At 35.0% G+C, this 16,114-nt stretch overlaps 1 protein-coding gene across 1 annotated transcript; it reads right to left on the bottom strand.

Annotated features, from left to right (window-relative positions):
- Nucleotides 1-3,271: 3,271 nt before the first annotated feature.
- On the bottom strand, nt 3,272-3,793 carry LOC141686116 (cytosolic sulfotransferase 8-like). Its single transcript, XM_074491173.1, has one exon. It carries the CDS (start codon nt 3,791-3,793, stop codon nt 3,272-3,274), a length of 522 nt encoding a protein of 173 aa, XP_074347274.1.
- Nucleotides 3,794-16,114: the final 12,321 nt, after the last annotated feature.

Below are 16,114 nucleotides of genomic sequence, written 5' to 3'. Positions count from 1 at the left end.
AGGAACTTAGAAGTTTTTTGGGTTTGGCTGGGTATTACAGAAAATTTATTAAGAATTATGCTTGGATAAACAAAGACCTTACTGATCAGTTGAAGAAAGGGGTTTTTCAGTGGACTGATAAAGCTCAATTGGCATTTGAGAACTTAAAAGCAGCCCTTGTATCAGCTTCTGTGTTAGGGTTACCTGATTTTGATAAACTTTTTATAGTTGAAACTGATGCATTCAAAATAGGTATAGGGACTATGCTTATGCAAGATGATCACCCTCTGGCTTTTATCAGTAAATCCTTAGGTCCCAGATGGCAGAAACTGTCAGTATATGAGAAGGAATTATTAGCCATTATTTGTGATGTACAGAAATTGGGAACAATATTTGATTAATAAACATTTTGTAATAAAAACTGATCAGAAAAGTCTTAAATGGCTGTTGCAGCAGAGAATTTCTACCCCTTTTCAGCACTTCTGGTTATCCAAGTTGATGGGTTTTGACTATGAAATACAATATAAGGGAGGAAAAGAGAATGTTGTTGCAGATGCTCTTTCAAGAGTACAAGGGTCTGATATATTGTGCTTGGCTATTTCTGTGGTACAATCTGATCTGGAGCAGCATATTAAGGCTAGTTATGATAAAGATGTTCAACTGCAGGATGCAATGCAACAGTTAAAACACAATATGCCACATCATACTTATGCACTCAGGCATGGTTTTCCGACAAGAAAAGGATAAATTTTAATTGGTCCAGATGCACAGTTGAAAGCATAGCTGATGAATTGGCAACACAGCTCTATGGAAGGAGGGCATGCTTGTAGGGAGCTCACTCTTCAGAGACTTAAGAGTTTATTCTACTGGCCTGGTATAACAAGGGATGTGACACAAATGGTAAGGAGCTGTTCAATTTGTCAAGCTTATAAAAGTGATAACAGTGCTTACCCAGGATTACTACAACCATTGCCTATACTAGCTGAGGTATGGGTTGATATCTCCATGGATTTTATTACAGGTCTTCCAAAGTCTAATGGTAAAGAGATTATCTTTGTAGTTATAGACATATTCAGCAAGTATGCTCATTTTATGGCTTTGAAGCACCCTTTTCTGCACTACAAGTGGCCCAGGTATACTTGGATAATGTTTTTAAATTACATGGCTGTCCTAGATCTATTGTGAGTGATAGAGATCCTATCTTTCTTAGTCAATTCTGGAAAAACTTGTTTACAATCCATGGTACTAACCTACTGTTGTCCTCTTCTTACTATCCTCAAACCGATGGTCAAAAAGAAGTTGTTAATAGATGTTTGGAGGTTTATCTTAGATGTATGTGTACTGATTCCCCTCAGGACTGGTCTGCCTGGTTACCACTGGCTGAGTGGTGGTTCAACACTCATTTTCACTCTTCTATAAACAGAACTCCTTATGAAGTTATTTATAACCAGATCCCTCCTTTACTTCTGCCTTACTTAGCTGGAGAATGTGCAGTTGATGTTGTTGACAGGAGTATGCAAAGAAGAGAATATATGATTGTTGATTTAAGATCACATTTACTAAAAGCTCAAGATAGAATGAAATCTCAAGCAGACAAACATAGATCTGACAGACAGTTTGTAGTGGGAAGTTGGGGTTGGTTGAAGTTGCAGGCTTATAAGCAACAGTCTGTACAGAAAAGAGTTAATCAAAAACTTGCCCAAAGGTATTATGGTCCCTTTCAGATCTTAGAATGCATTGGTAAGGTCGCCTACAAATTGAAGTTACCAGAGGATGCTAAAATTCACAATGTTTTTCATGTTTCCCAATTAAAATGTTTTCATGGTACACCCCCTCTTATTGTGATGGTACCTGATTGGATTACTGGTCAAGTTGATTTCCCTATGGTTCCTGAGCTGATCTTGGATACGAGGCTAATCAAAATGAACAATGCAGCGCAAATCCAGTACTTAGTTCAATGGAAGGATCACCCCAGTCATGAAGCCACATGGGAGATAACAGCTGATTTTGTTCAGCAATTCCCTGATTTTCCTATTCCACTAAAGACTTGAGGACAAGTCTTCAAAGAAGTGGGAAGGTATGATAAGGATTCAGAAATAAAAGAAGAATTTAATCTCATCTCTCAAGAATTTACAAGCTAGAAAGTCAGAAAGTCAAAGTCAATACAAATAGTCAAAATTATGTTTTGGCGCCAAAGTTAGTTTTGACGAATTCTGTTAGTATTTCATTTCATAATTCTGTTAGAAATTGTATAAAGACTTCAACAGTTGTATGGGGGGAATAATCAGAAATATATTAATCTTCTCAATCTCTCTCTGTTTCTATATTTGTTCTTGATCTATCCAGTTCTCTGTGATCTTGTTGTGTTCTTGTCTCGGTACTTAAATCTAGTCAAGTAACAACAATTATCAAGTAAATCAGCTTAACTGTATCATTCTCTCAGTAACTCGTAACAATTCTCGTATTTCCCACAAACGACGCCAAATGTTACGTCCATATTTTTACGGCTGCAGGAACACCCTTGGGCCTTCAAGAACACCCTTCGGTTTTGACCTGAAAAGGAAGAGAATGTGAAGATTTGTGCTTCCGATTCACCTCCGATGTGAGAATCAGTAAATCTGAGTGTAGAAGTAGGTTGTTTGAGAATAAGAAAGTAGAGAGTGTTTCAGTGCGTAGAGAATTTTTCTTTTTTGTGTTTATCTTGTCTCTTTATATTCGCCAAACCCGTGTAATTTAATGCTCGTCCGTTATGCTACAGATATGGGCGAATGTTGGAGGCTGAAAAGAGGAAAACGTTTTGATTGTCCCTCCCAACTGCTAAGAGGAGAGCCTGGCGGGCCTTAAGCCTTCGTCTATACAGGGTCTTCGTCGTTACGGGGCTTTTATCTGTTTAGGCCTTTGTTCGGTAGGTCTTAATGGGCCTATAACCAACAACATCTTACTAGGTACTTCCGAATAACAAGGTATATTGAACACCAGATTATATAGACTATAGAGCATGTGAAACCCACATGCCACAGAGCATAGTGTTTGATGCAATAATTGTTTGAAGCTTTTAAACAAGTTGCAGTTGGTTGACATTTCAAATTCATAGTCCCGACTAAGGGATGCATCATAACTATTATAGAACATAATAATATTGGAATCATAGTTATTACAATGCTATCATAAAATTCATTCAATCGTCTATCATATAAAATCTTTTGAAAAAAGTAATAGACAGAAGCATAGTAGCAGTAGGTGCTGAAATCTAACATAAGCTATAGAAACTATAGGACATGAAATCAAAATATCAAAGCGACCACCCCAACTTTTCTTCCGTTATCTGATTCAGCTTGGAAGCCATCTCTGCAGTTAAATAATTTTTCCAATCACCGACCACCCCGCTCCGGAAAAATGAATCATTGCTTAGTTCACCGATGAAATTTCCAGTCTTATTGACCTCTAGTTTACTCATATTATCGAAACTACACAGCTCTCTGATTTGATCAACCAACCCTGAATTCTCTTCCTTTTGAGAGAAGGGCTTTCCCAGAAATTTTGCAAGACGCCTCAACTGAACAAGAGGCTCATCTGTCATCTCTTCATACCTCATAAACAGCACCTTGTCTGGCCTTTCAAGGCTTTCCTTCCAATATCCCAAAATTTGATCCCAGATTGGTCCAGCCGGGCTTACTCCTCTGCAAAACAAGTCAAAGGCGTTTTCCAAGGAAATAGGAGAGGGTCGAAAATTGGCCTTGTTGCAATAAAGAAAGAGCGAAATGAAAGTATCCTTAATGTCTCTGCACAGGTATATAATTCTCCCCTCATCCATTATGGATTTAGGGAGGCTAACAGTTGGAAAATGACATCCAAAGATCCTAGTGCCGCTATTGTCTGAGGTATTGGAAATAGAGTCATAATGAGAGGGATTAAGTAATTCGAGAAAAGGAACAAGCTGATGGGGAGTTTTCTTACGCAAAGGATGATGAGGATGTTGAGGATGATGGACTTCATGGTTGATTAAAACATAAAGGATAGCTTTCAACCACGTGGTACCGGATTTAGGCGCAGTAATAAGAAATGTATCGTTTTTACGTGCTTGAAAATGTTGTTTGACAGGAAATTACACCCTGCAAAGCTATAGGAGAATACCAGAAGCCTTGGTATTGATAGCTTTCGGGTTCAAATATACCTTCATCCTTGGGCAAGAAAGAGAGAAACTCTTCGAATTTTTGGGTAGAAGTACTGGATGTACTCATCTAATTTTGCTCAAACTAAAGAATGCCGTCCTCCTGGATGTATCTATTGAAGCTATGAGCAGTGACCATTGGCTATTATAAAAAACACAAGTTGGTTAAAGGTCTGGTCGTGGTAATTTACTATTAATTTGCCCTATCAACGTCCCTGATTCCCTGGGTTCTGAATAAAAGCAACACTAAACTCCAAATACTACATGTGATAAGCTTCAAAATCTACAAGTATCATTGTCCACACATTTTCATGTGATATATATTAATGTTTATCTCTGTTGCTTATAAATTAATACATACCTTCTACAAATGAGCATTGATCTTATTTTCTATATTAGTCGATTTGATAATTATAAGAAATTTAAAAAAATGCAAATTTATCATCTTAAGCCTGCGATCGCCAGGTGAACAAAATGTGCAACAATCATCCTCCATCTCTCCGCTTACACTCAGTTTTTTTATAATGATAGAGTACAGATTCATCAAGTATACATCTGAATTCTTAATGTTTAGATATGATGTATTATCCACCATTTCACAAAGGGAGGTGAAATGTGCACACCCGACAAATGACTTGTTAATTTCTTCACCATCTCATATGGTGTCTTTCCATGCTTTTTAACAAGTGTTGCATTCTGAGTAAAACAAACAGTCTGCACAGTTTCGGCCCAAAAATAGGTTGGTAGCTTTGCTTCATCAAGCATAGTTCGTGCAGCTTCAATAAGAGTTCTATTCTTTCTTTCAACAACTCCATTTTGCTGTGGAGTTTGAGGAGCAGAAAATTTATGTTTTATTCTATGGTCTTTGTAGAACTCTTCCATGATCAAATTCTTGAACTCAATACCATTATCACTTCTTATGATCTTCACATAATCTTTGACCAATTTTGCTCAAACTAAAGAATGCCGTCCTCCTGGATGTATCTATTGAAGCTATGAGCAGTGACCCTTGGCTATTATAAAATCACAAGTTGGTTAAAGGTCTGGTCGTGGTACTTTAATATTAATTTGCACTATCAACGTCCCTGATTCATCCTCGAACTCTCCTCTTACACTCGTTTTGTTTATAATCATAGAGTAATGATTCATCAAGTGTACATCTGAATTCTTTATGTTCAGATATGAATTACTATCAACCATTTAACAAAGGCAGGTGAAATGTCACAACAGACGACAAACTTTTTAATTTGTTAGGGTATTTCCAAGACTATTAGTTATATTAGTTAGTTAAATTAGTATAAAATAGATATTATGTAAAATTTGTTAAACGGTAAGCAATTGTATTTTAGCCGTATTAGCTAAAATCATTAGCTATATTTGAAGAGAGTTTTATTGTTATTTTCAAATTTCAAAAATTATATTAAATGATTGTTTTTAACATATATACTTGTGAAAAAATTATTAATAACAAACTAATTATTCTTTTAGTGAATACAAGTGAAACTAAAATATTAAGTTAATTAAAACATATTTAAGAATATTATTCTTATAATATGAACATCAGAAGAATTTGCTAAAAATATTACACTTATATGTTATAAAATATTTAACTAAAGTTATTATTATATTAGTTTATTAATAATTTTAAAATTATAAAATATATATTAAAACTATTATATAAGCATTTAATGAAATTTAGTTAACAATGAAAAAATTTACAGTTTTTCATAAAATAATTTCACAATTTACATTACATAAAATTAAAATAATATATATGTGTGATGAAATACATCTAAACCCATAGGTTAAAGAGAATTCTTCATTTTGGAGGGAAATAAAGCTGTGATACAAATTTTTGAGAGAGAAATGACTTGGAGTGAATATATATAATGGTGCTTCAATCAACAAATCTAGTGTGTTTGTTTATGGACATCTAAAAAAATATATACCTAATAGGTGTGTCCGTTGGAGTTGTATTTTTTTTACATATTATCTATATTTTTGAAATTATATATAGCTGCCAATAATTTTATTGCTAAGAGGTGCATTCCCTTAAAGATGCTTTTATAGATCCAAAACTATCAGAAAGGCTTAGAGCATCTCCGACCATTATCTACCATTATCACATGTTAGTTAAAAAGTGTAGGTGTCATCTAATATACATATATATTACTTATAGTACTCCAACCATTTAAAAATAACCATAGATATACTCTATCTCATCTTCTGTATTTAGACTCCTACTGTTACTACTAGCATTAATCAGGCTTCTGAGTTGCATTATAATTAACTTGTAAACTAATACACTTAGTGAGAAGAACCACGTAGCATGTCCATGCTAATTTTTTTTGAAGAAGAACAAAATTGTATTGAATTTGTTAAGTGAAAGTTACAAGAAGAAACTGAAAGATGTGAACTATATACAAAAATAGAAAAGAGCGGGAAAGTTTGTAATGCTAATTAATGGACTAACTACTGGACCTATCACTATAATGGACCATCAACTAATTTTATGTGGGCTTTGCATTGTATCTTCATCTATATCTTCAATAGCCCCCCTCAAGTTGGGAGCTACATGAGCTGACAAATCATGGAGACCCAACTTGCCAGTAAGCAACTTGAGCTGAGAAGAAGAAGTGCTCTTGGTTAATGCATCAACCAGCTGATTATAAGTAGGAAGAAATGAAAGTTGTATCAACCCTTCTAGTATTTTATTTCGAGTAAAATGACAATCAACCTCGATATGCTTTGTTCGTTCATTAAATACAGGATTCTTGGCTATATGAATAGCTGACTGATTATCACATTATAGTGTAACTGGTGCCAAGTTAACTACTCCCAATTCTTCCAATAATCTAACTATCCAAGTTACTTCTGAAGGTGCAGAGGCCATGACTCTATATTAAGCTTCAGACTAGACCTTGAAACTGTTGGCTGCTTATTAGATTTCCAAGAAATTGGTGACTTCCCTAGTAACAAAACATAACCTGTGACTGATCTCCTCGAATCAGGACAAGATGCCCAGTTGGAATCTGAAAAAGCTTGCAATGTTAACTTGTTAGTAGCTTTTAACAGAATGCCTTGTCCAGAAGTTTGTGACACATATCTCAGTGTATGAACCAATGCTTCATAATATGGTATTCTTGGTTGTTGCATATACTGACTTTGAAGTTGTACTGTATAACATAGATCATGTCTAGTGTGAGTCAAGAAATTAAGTTTTCCAACCAAGGATCTGAATATAAATCTCTAGTATCAACATATAGCTTCAAGTTAACAAGTAAAAGAGTTATTGATTTCTTTTTTAAATCCAAACCAAAGGGCATCCTATTTATTAGATAAGTTGAACAAAGAACAGATTCTCCCCAAAATCTTGCAGGTAAATGAGCCTGTAATTGCAGAGCTCTTGTAGTTTCCAATAGATGTCCGTGCTTTCTCTCCACAACTCCATTCAATATAAGCACAAGTTGTCTGGTGTATAATAACGGATTTAGCATATAACTGTTTAGTCAATCCTTCACTAAGCTCCAGAGCATTATCAGATCTTATGCAGAGAACTCTAGAGTTAAACTGGGTAGCTACATAATGCAAAAAATTCTCCAAGACAAATCAAACTTTAGATTTATATTTCAACAAATGAACCCATGTAAATATAGAAAAGTCATCCACTATAGTCAAAAACTGATTACAACCTGTAATTGACTTAGTTCTATAAGGTCCCCAAATGTCGATATGGAGTAATTGAAAATAGAAGTGGCTTTGGTCTCACTTACAGGAAATGGTTTCCTAGTTTGTCTAGCTGCTGGACAAATCTGAAAGATATAATCACTAACACAATGAGGAATAGGAGCAATGTACTTCAACTGAGAAATTGGAATGTGACCAAACCTTAGATGCCAAAGATCTACTAGTGATTGATTAGATGCTGAAGCAGAATGATAGCTAGAACCTATACCTTTCACAAAAGGAGACTTGGTGTTGTAGAGCCCATTGAGTGCATTACCAAGAAGAAGTGGAGGCCTGTTCTGAGAGAGGCCCTGTATAACACAATCGTTAGCAGAAAATGTAATATGAAAATCTAGATCAACACATAATTGTCTTACAGAAATAAAACAAAAATGAAAATCTGTAACATGAAGAACATTATATAGTGTAATATCATTATTGAGTTTAATCGATCAAATATGTAAAACTTGTATCTGTCTACCGTCAAGTATAGTAATAAAACCTTTTTGAGAAGAGATTGGTTTATAATCCTGAAATTTTTCAAGATGTGGACAAATGTGATCCGTGGCTCCACTATCTATCAACCAATCAAGCTTAGTTTATGAAGACAGACAAACTGTACCTGCCAATAAAGCAGGTTTAGTAGTGGAATAATTAGTGTCATTTGTAGCCAATGATTGTTGAGAAGAAAAGTACTGCATATATTGTTCATACTGATCCTTTGTTAATACAGGGGAATCAAAACCGACTTCACCATTACTAACTTCCTCAACTACAGTAGTTTGGACATTTGCTGCAACTTTTTGACTATTGGTTTGAAAACCAGGAGGATAATCGTTTAGTTTGAAGCATCTCTCAAGACTGTGACTAGGCAGATTATAATGAGTGCAAAAGTAGTATGGCTTCTTCTTAGTGTTAAAAGTTGCACCCTGAGGTGGCTTGAACGATCCGGGAGTCCCAGTCGGCCTGTAATTTCCAGTATTCACAGGTGGCCTGTAATTTCCAGCTTGATTAGCATTAGGATAGTTCCTTGAAAATGATGGATTGAAGTTTCTTTTGTCATAATAGAAGGTCATGGAATCGTTTTGACCATTAGATGATATCTCTTTGTGTCTTTCTTCTTGAGCAAAAAGGTGGTAGGCCTGAGAGATATTAGGAAGTGGTTGCATCATAAGAATATTAGCTCGAACGGCATCTAACTGTTCACTCAACTTCATCATAAACTGCAAAAGTCTCTGCTCTTGTTGCTTCAACTGAATTCTTTGTTCCAAGTTACAAGTGCACAATCCACATGTACAATAAGGAAGAGGATTTGCATCATTGATGCCATCCCAAATAGTCTTGATTCTTATAAAGAACTTCGAAATAAAATGTTAGGTCACACAACACTGTAGAAGGGGGTTGAATACAGTGTTTAATACAATCAAATTGATTTCGAACATAAGTAACAGTAAACAGATATATTCAATATAATAAACTCTGTTATAATGGAACTGTTCTCTCTCAGTGATGAACAAATATCACAAGAGCTGCTAGGTTACAATGAATAATATATCTCGATAATGATAACACATATAGTATAAACCTATGTCTGTGTTTATATAGTACATGGTTACAAGATAACTTCAAATTGATATGGAATATAATTCTGTCTCCTAAAATATATCAATCAAATATCTTATATAAGTCTTCTTATCTACTAACTCTTTCCATACATATCTTCTTTTGTATTAGTCTCGATCTTCTTTCCTGTAAATCAGCTTTCTTCCTTAACTGTAAGTCCTCTCGTACTTAAGTTCTGATATCTATCTTCTGATATTTATCTTTTGATAACCTAAGTTCTGATATCCTTAAGTTCTGACTTCCAATAAGTACTGATTCCAGTAAGTACTGATATATCCTGTTTGTTAAGATCTGAAAACTAAACATGAAACATATTAGACATGACATCAAATATATCTCACAATCTCCCCCAACTTGTAAATTGTGCAAAAATATACAAGTTAATAGATTTGATGATGTAAAAAACATTTAAGTTCAAATGCAATGAGAGTTTAATAAGACTATTAACTATAACTCACAGTCCTTGTAGCTTTACCAATATCAATGGATCAATCTAAATCCATAATGATTCTTAACAAAATCTTTTACCAGCTTATCTTAAGCTTTTCTCAGAAATTCAACTAACTGTGCTTTGACCTGCATCAGTTCTTCATCTTTACTATCACCAATTTGATAAATGACTGTTCTGAGATCTTGAATTGATGTTCTTTCAATCCCATCACCAAGTCTGATAACTCTAGGATGTGAAGAGTTTTCATTATAACATATGCATCTTCCTTTCAGAATAACTTCCACTTTAGCAGAGTTCTTCAGCATAGGAATTTCTCTTCCATCACCTTCAGTAATCATTGGTATATACTGAGAAGTCTTTGTACCAGAGATTCTAAGTAGATCTCTTATAGCCTTCAAAATATATTCTGACCATCTTCTTGTAACATCATATTTTACTTCCAGAAGATAGTGAATATGTTGAAGCTCTCTGATAGACTTCTTTAGCACATCAGTATCAGCTAGTCTGTAAGTTAGTCCATCATTGAAAAATAATATCAATTTCTCCTTTAGATTATCCTTATCATGAGCATCTATCACAATTTGAGCAGACAACACTTTGTCAAGGTGCTTTTGTTTGATTTGTTCATATGGTTTGTCTGTCAACATGAAAGGATCTCTTAGAGTAACTTCTACTCCTGTTTGTATCTTCTTTTCATCAGAACCTAATCCAGCTCTATCTCTAGGTTTCTTGGCTCTCAACCCAAATGTTTTGAGTTGATTAATCATAAGATTGGATTTTGGTTCAACTGGAGTAGATTTCTTCCATAACAGCTTCTTCTTATCAGCAATTGTCATCTTTTTCAAATCAACTTGATCAGAATTTGCTGTTTCTTTTGTAACTTGTTGTTCTTCATTCTGAACAACTTGAGCAGTGTCAGAGGTTTTTTTAGATTCTTCAATTATCTTTCTTCTCTACAGAATTTGAACAGTTTCATCTTCTATCAAATCATCATCATGCATTGTAGTTTGATAGACTGGAACGGAAGAACTTATCTTTTTCTTAATCTTTAAAGGTTCACCAACCTTTTCTTTTCCTTTTGACTTAGGATCAATCTCAGTTTGTGATCTAGTCTTGGACTTTGAAGTCTCAGAATTTAACTTTTCCCTGATCACAATGCCTTTTTCATTAGGCCTTGGAGGTTTCTTTGCATCAGAAGCTTTAGACTTAAGATTTGTCTTCTCAGCTACAAATCTAGCTTCTTCCTTCTTGAGAGGTTCCAAATCCATTCATAGATTTTGTTTTAGAAATAATCTACTAGCTATCTCCTCATCAAGTGTCTGGATTTTAGGATCTTTGTAATAAACAGTAGTCTGCTTCCCCTTTAACTTCAGAGTTTGTAAGAACTTCTGAGAGTCTTTAGATCCTGACTGAATCAGAATATCAGAACTTGACATCAGACTTTGTTTATCATAACTTGACTTGTTCTGTGTAGAAGATTTGCTAACATCAGAAATTACTTTCCGTGAAGATTTTCCTTGAACTTTTCCTTGACCTCTGCTCTTATTAGAGTTTCCCTGGTCATCACCTTTATCATCCTTTTTCTTTAGTATTTGAGTAGGTGAGCATTTGGACTTAACTACCTTCTCCCCCTTTTTCGCATCATCAGGAAGTAAGAGAGAGAGAAGAAGTTCAACTGAAGATTGGATTTCATCCATTTGAGCTTTTTGAGAAGCTTGGTTAGCCAGGACCTCATCAATTTGGGCCTGTTGCTTCTCTTGAATCTTCTCAATGGCTTCAATTTTCTCAAGAGTAGGTCTGATATATCTATTCTTGTCAAGCTTGAGCTGTAGATCCATCTTATCAGCATGTTCCGTTAGTGTATCAACCTTTTCATGAGTAGAAGAATGTAGACCTTGAAGATGTTTGGTAGACAGAGCTGTGATCTTGAGTTGTGTCTTGTAATCAGCATTTGTGAGCAACTCATCAGCTTTAGCAATATGCTCTGTCAGAACATTAGAGCTTGGAATGAAATCAGTGTCATTCCACTTCTTGGTCCACTCCACACCTCTGTGAGTATCCTCCCAAGGAATATGTGCTTCCTTTTCATCAAATTTCTTCACCAATGCTTCCTTGCCTAGTATGGGAACTAGAGTCTCAACAGAAATACTGTCTTCAGAACTTGAGGAAGACTCACTATGTTCTGATAGCACAACAGTGTGTGAAGCAATTGGAGATTCAGGAACAACTTTATTTAAATTCTGAGCATCAGAATTTATCTCCAGAGCTGGTGTGGTTGGTGTAGATGGTATCTCAACATTTAAACTTGGAGAATGAGTTGGAGATTGCTGAGCTATTGTGGATGGAGCTTCCAGATAAAGAACATTTGGTATTTTCAAATTGTGAATATCTATCTCAGAGTTTTCAGTTTGTTCTTTAGCATCATCTGTAGCTTTAATAGGAGAGACATGAGGGGTAACCACTGTATCATTAGCAGTGTCTTTGGCTTGAGCTGGAAGGGCTTCAATGATAATTGGTTCTTGTGAGATCAGAGATTCCTGATCCCCTTCCTCAGCTTCTTGAGTATCTTCTGATGGAGCCTTAGCCAAATACCTCCTAGCCTTCATTTTCTTCAATCTCCTTGCTAATGAAGGAGTTGCTTCAGCAGCAACAGAACTTACAAATTTCTTTCTTTTCAAAGGATCAGAACTTTGAGCTGCTGTTTCTTTCTGAGAAGTAACATTCTCAGCTTCAACTGTCACAGGTTCTGATGCATGAACCCGTGCTTCAACTATCTCAAATTATCACAATTTATTAGTGACCACGGTTTTAAGCAAAATATTCATCAATAAATAGATTAACAGACTACACTAATAATATTCACAATCACATAATATGAGAGAAAAAGAGACTAAATCTTGCAATTAAAGGAAATTTCATTAATATATCAAACGATTACATTTCATGAAATTTGTAGATTACATGCAAAAATTACAAGATAGTCCTAATCTAAGATGATTAACATCAACAACCTTGGTCCTAGAAGAAAACCTATCAACTAGTTCCTCCTGCTGCTGACTAAGAGCACTGCAACACGGATGATCGGTTCTTGCTGAAGGAGAGCCTCTCTCCTTTCTTCTTCCAATCAATCAAGATGGAGCTGATAGTCCATCGAAAAGAACAAGAGGTCTGTGTGAACCTCTTATGGAACAGAGTTCCAGATCTCTTCAGGAATGCCACTCCTGTTGCCAGTCATCACAACTCAACTCTAAATTGAAATTTTCATAGTTCATGAATTTATGAAGAAGAAAAATGATGAGAAGTAAAAGAGAGAGTGAGTTTGTGAGAAAATGGAAGATAATTTGGCTGACATGAATTGTCGGTTTAAATAGACATCGGAATACCAAGGGACTCGGGACTATTTAACGATTAAGAGTAGAAATAATGATGCCTCGTCTCCGTAGACTGATGTGTAATAATAACAGTCAGTAAAAAGTTAAAGCATGAGTTAATGGGCACTGGAAATAAGTAAAAATTACTGTGCACATGCAGTTTTTCAAGACAAACACGTTTACCACTAACCTTTAATGATTATGACTGTTTTTATCTCACCCAAATATATTCTGATTAAATATGACCGTTTCAGTTTTTACCACAAATAAGTCAAGTAAAGAATAATGCCACGTAAGCATCAAGGATTCCAACAGGATTGAATATCAGAACTTTAACTTATATCAGATTTTAACAGTCATCAGAATATGGCTTCTGTACTCAAAAAGTGAATATCTTTTTCTATGATTCTTCATACAAATACTGACTTAATTCTTCAGATTTTAATCATTAGAACTTTCATCAGAACTTGTCCTCAGAATTTATACAAATTAACTTAACTGTTTGTCAAAAACAACTTAATCACCACAGTAATTTTCATCATTCATATGGAGTGAAAGTGTGTGCATTCAGCAGAATATCAGATAAAGATTAAAGTCTGATAAACTTCAGTACATCTTAGAAATAAGGCATAACTAAGAAAAGTGCTTAAAATCTGTCATCAATCATGATGTCTACTCAAGAACAAATTTATGCAAGAGTCCACCTCAACTGTTAGTACTCATTTTATGCATTTTTGAAATTTCTTTTTATAGTGGCTTCTCAGTGTAAGTGAGTCACAACTGTTTATCAGAATTTATGCTGTTATCAGAGTATTTCTCTAGTAATCAGAGATTGTGAAAAGTCACCAAAAAAATTTTATTTACTTTTCTAATGCATATTACTTAATACCAGCAATGCACTTGGGTCTTCCCTTCCACATATTTACTCTAAATCTCAAAGGAGTACCTGACTTTTCTTTTCTTTTCTTTTCTTTTCTGTTGATAAGTGAGGCTTATCAGCATTTAGTTCATCCTTAAGATTAACTGACATCAGCATCTGACAGATAAGAAGCAAGAATCTAGTTTGTGACTTAATAATAAGATACACACAGTAAACTTGACTAAGCTCAAAATCATGATTTGCTTGTGTTAATGAGTTTCCACATAAACAACTAATTCAAACATGAGATTTCTAGTATGTTAAAGACTACTAGGTTAGCATCTAGCACAGTTATCCTCATTGGATTGAATAGTCACAGAACATTCAAAACACTTATCAGAGTATATAGATCCACATCAGATAACAATCAGTATTTAATGAATTTTCAATTTAAGCACAGATTACATGAAGATAAGATAATCTGTAAACACTGATCATAAAGTCTGATGTATGAGAACAAAAACTAAGCAGATTTAGAGAAAGAACCTGAAACCATTCCAATTTCATTTACCAGTCTTGTAAAAGTAGCTTCATATAGTGGTTTTGTGAAGATATCTGCTAGTTGTTGATATGTTCTTTGGTCTTGGCACTAGGGTCCAGACTTTATTTCTTTCAAATTCATTTAACTCTTCCTGCATTGCTTGCACCCAATCAGCATCTTGAAGAGTTTATTCCACTTTCTTTGGTTCAGTCTGAGATAGAAAAGAATGATAGAGACATTCATTTGATGTTGCAGTTCTAGTTCTGACACCTGCTTCAGGATCTCCAATAATTAAGTCAGGTGTATGTAATTTGGTCCACTTCCTTGCAGACTGAAGTTGACTTCTAGAACTGGATCCTCCCCCATGATCCATGCCATCTCCATTAGCATTTTCTGATACCCCCTGTAGTTATGCTCTCTGAGACTTCAGAATTTGACTTGGATCCTTCAGGATTTGAAGTATTAGAGTTTCCAGAATTTGGCTCATCAGAACTAGATGAATCAGAACTAGATGAATCAGAACTTGAAGAGCCAGTGACAGGTTCTGATGCTTCTTGAGAGTCTTGAGATGTGGTAGGATTTCCAGCTTGCTCCCCCTGAACATGTGCATTTTCCTTTGGAGTTGTTACCATAGATTCAATGACATCAGTACTTACAGGATCAGAGTTTAAGTCATCAGAATTTACAGATGCAGAATTTAAGTCTTCATTTTCAAATTTCAGCTAATCATGATCATTGAAATCTTCAAGTCCAATAATCTTCTTATCATCAAAAGATACATTGATAGATTCCATGACAACCCTTGTTCTTAAATTGTAGACTCTGAAGGCTTTTGTGGAAAGTGGATATCCAACAAAAATTCCTTCATCAGCTTTTAGATCAAATATTGACAGCTGTTCAGGATGAGTCTTAAGAACAAAACACTTCCATCCAAATACATGAAAGTATTTCAGATTTGGTTTCTTTTTCTTCACAATCTCATATGGTGTTCTTCCATGCTTGTTTATGAGTGTTGTATTCTGTGTAAAACAAGCAGTCTGCACAGCTTCAACCCAAAAATAGGTTGGTAGCTTTGCTTCATCAAGCATAGTTTGTGCAGCTACAATGAGAGTCATGTTCTTTCTTTCTACAACTCCATTTTGCTGTAGAGTTTCAGGTGCAAAAAATTTCTGTTTGATTCCATGCTCTTTGCAGAACTCTTCCATGATTGAATTCTTGAACTCAGTGCCATTATCACTTCTTATAATTTTAACATAATCTTTGACTAACTTATCCAGCTGTCTGACATGATCAGTTAGAGTAGATGCAGTTTCATTCTTCTTGTGCAAGAAGTACACCCAAGTGTACCTTGTGAACTCATCCACTATAACCATAACATATTTCTTCTTGCAAT

The sequence above is a fragment of the Apium graveolens genome, chromosome 9, assembly GCF_009905375.1.
Source record: "Apium graveolens cultivar Ventura chromosome 9, ASM990537v1, whole genome shotgun sequence".
NCBI lineage: Eukaryota > Viridiplantae > Streptophyta > Magnoliopsida > Apiales > Apiaceae > Apium > Apium graveolens.
This window is presented reverse-complemented; position numbering and strand designations above follow the sequence as displayed.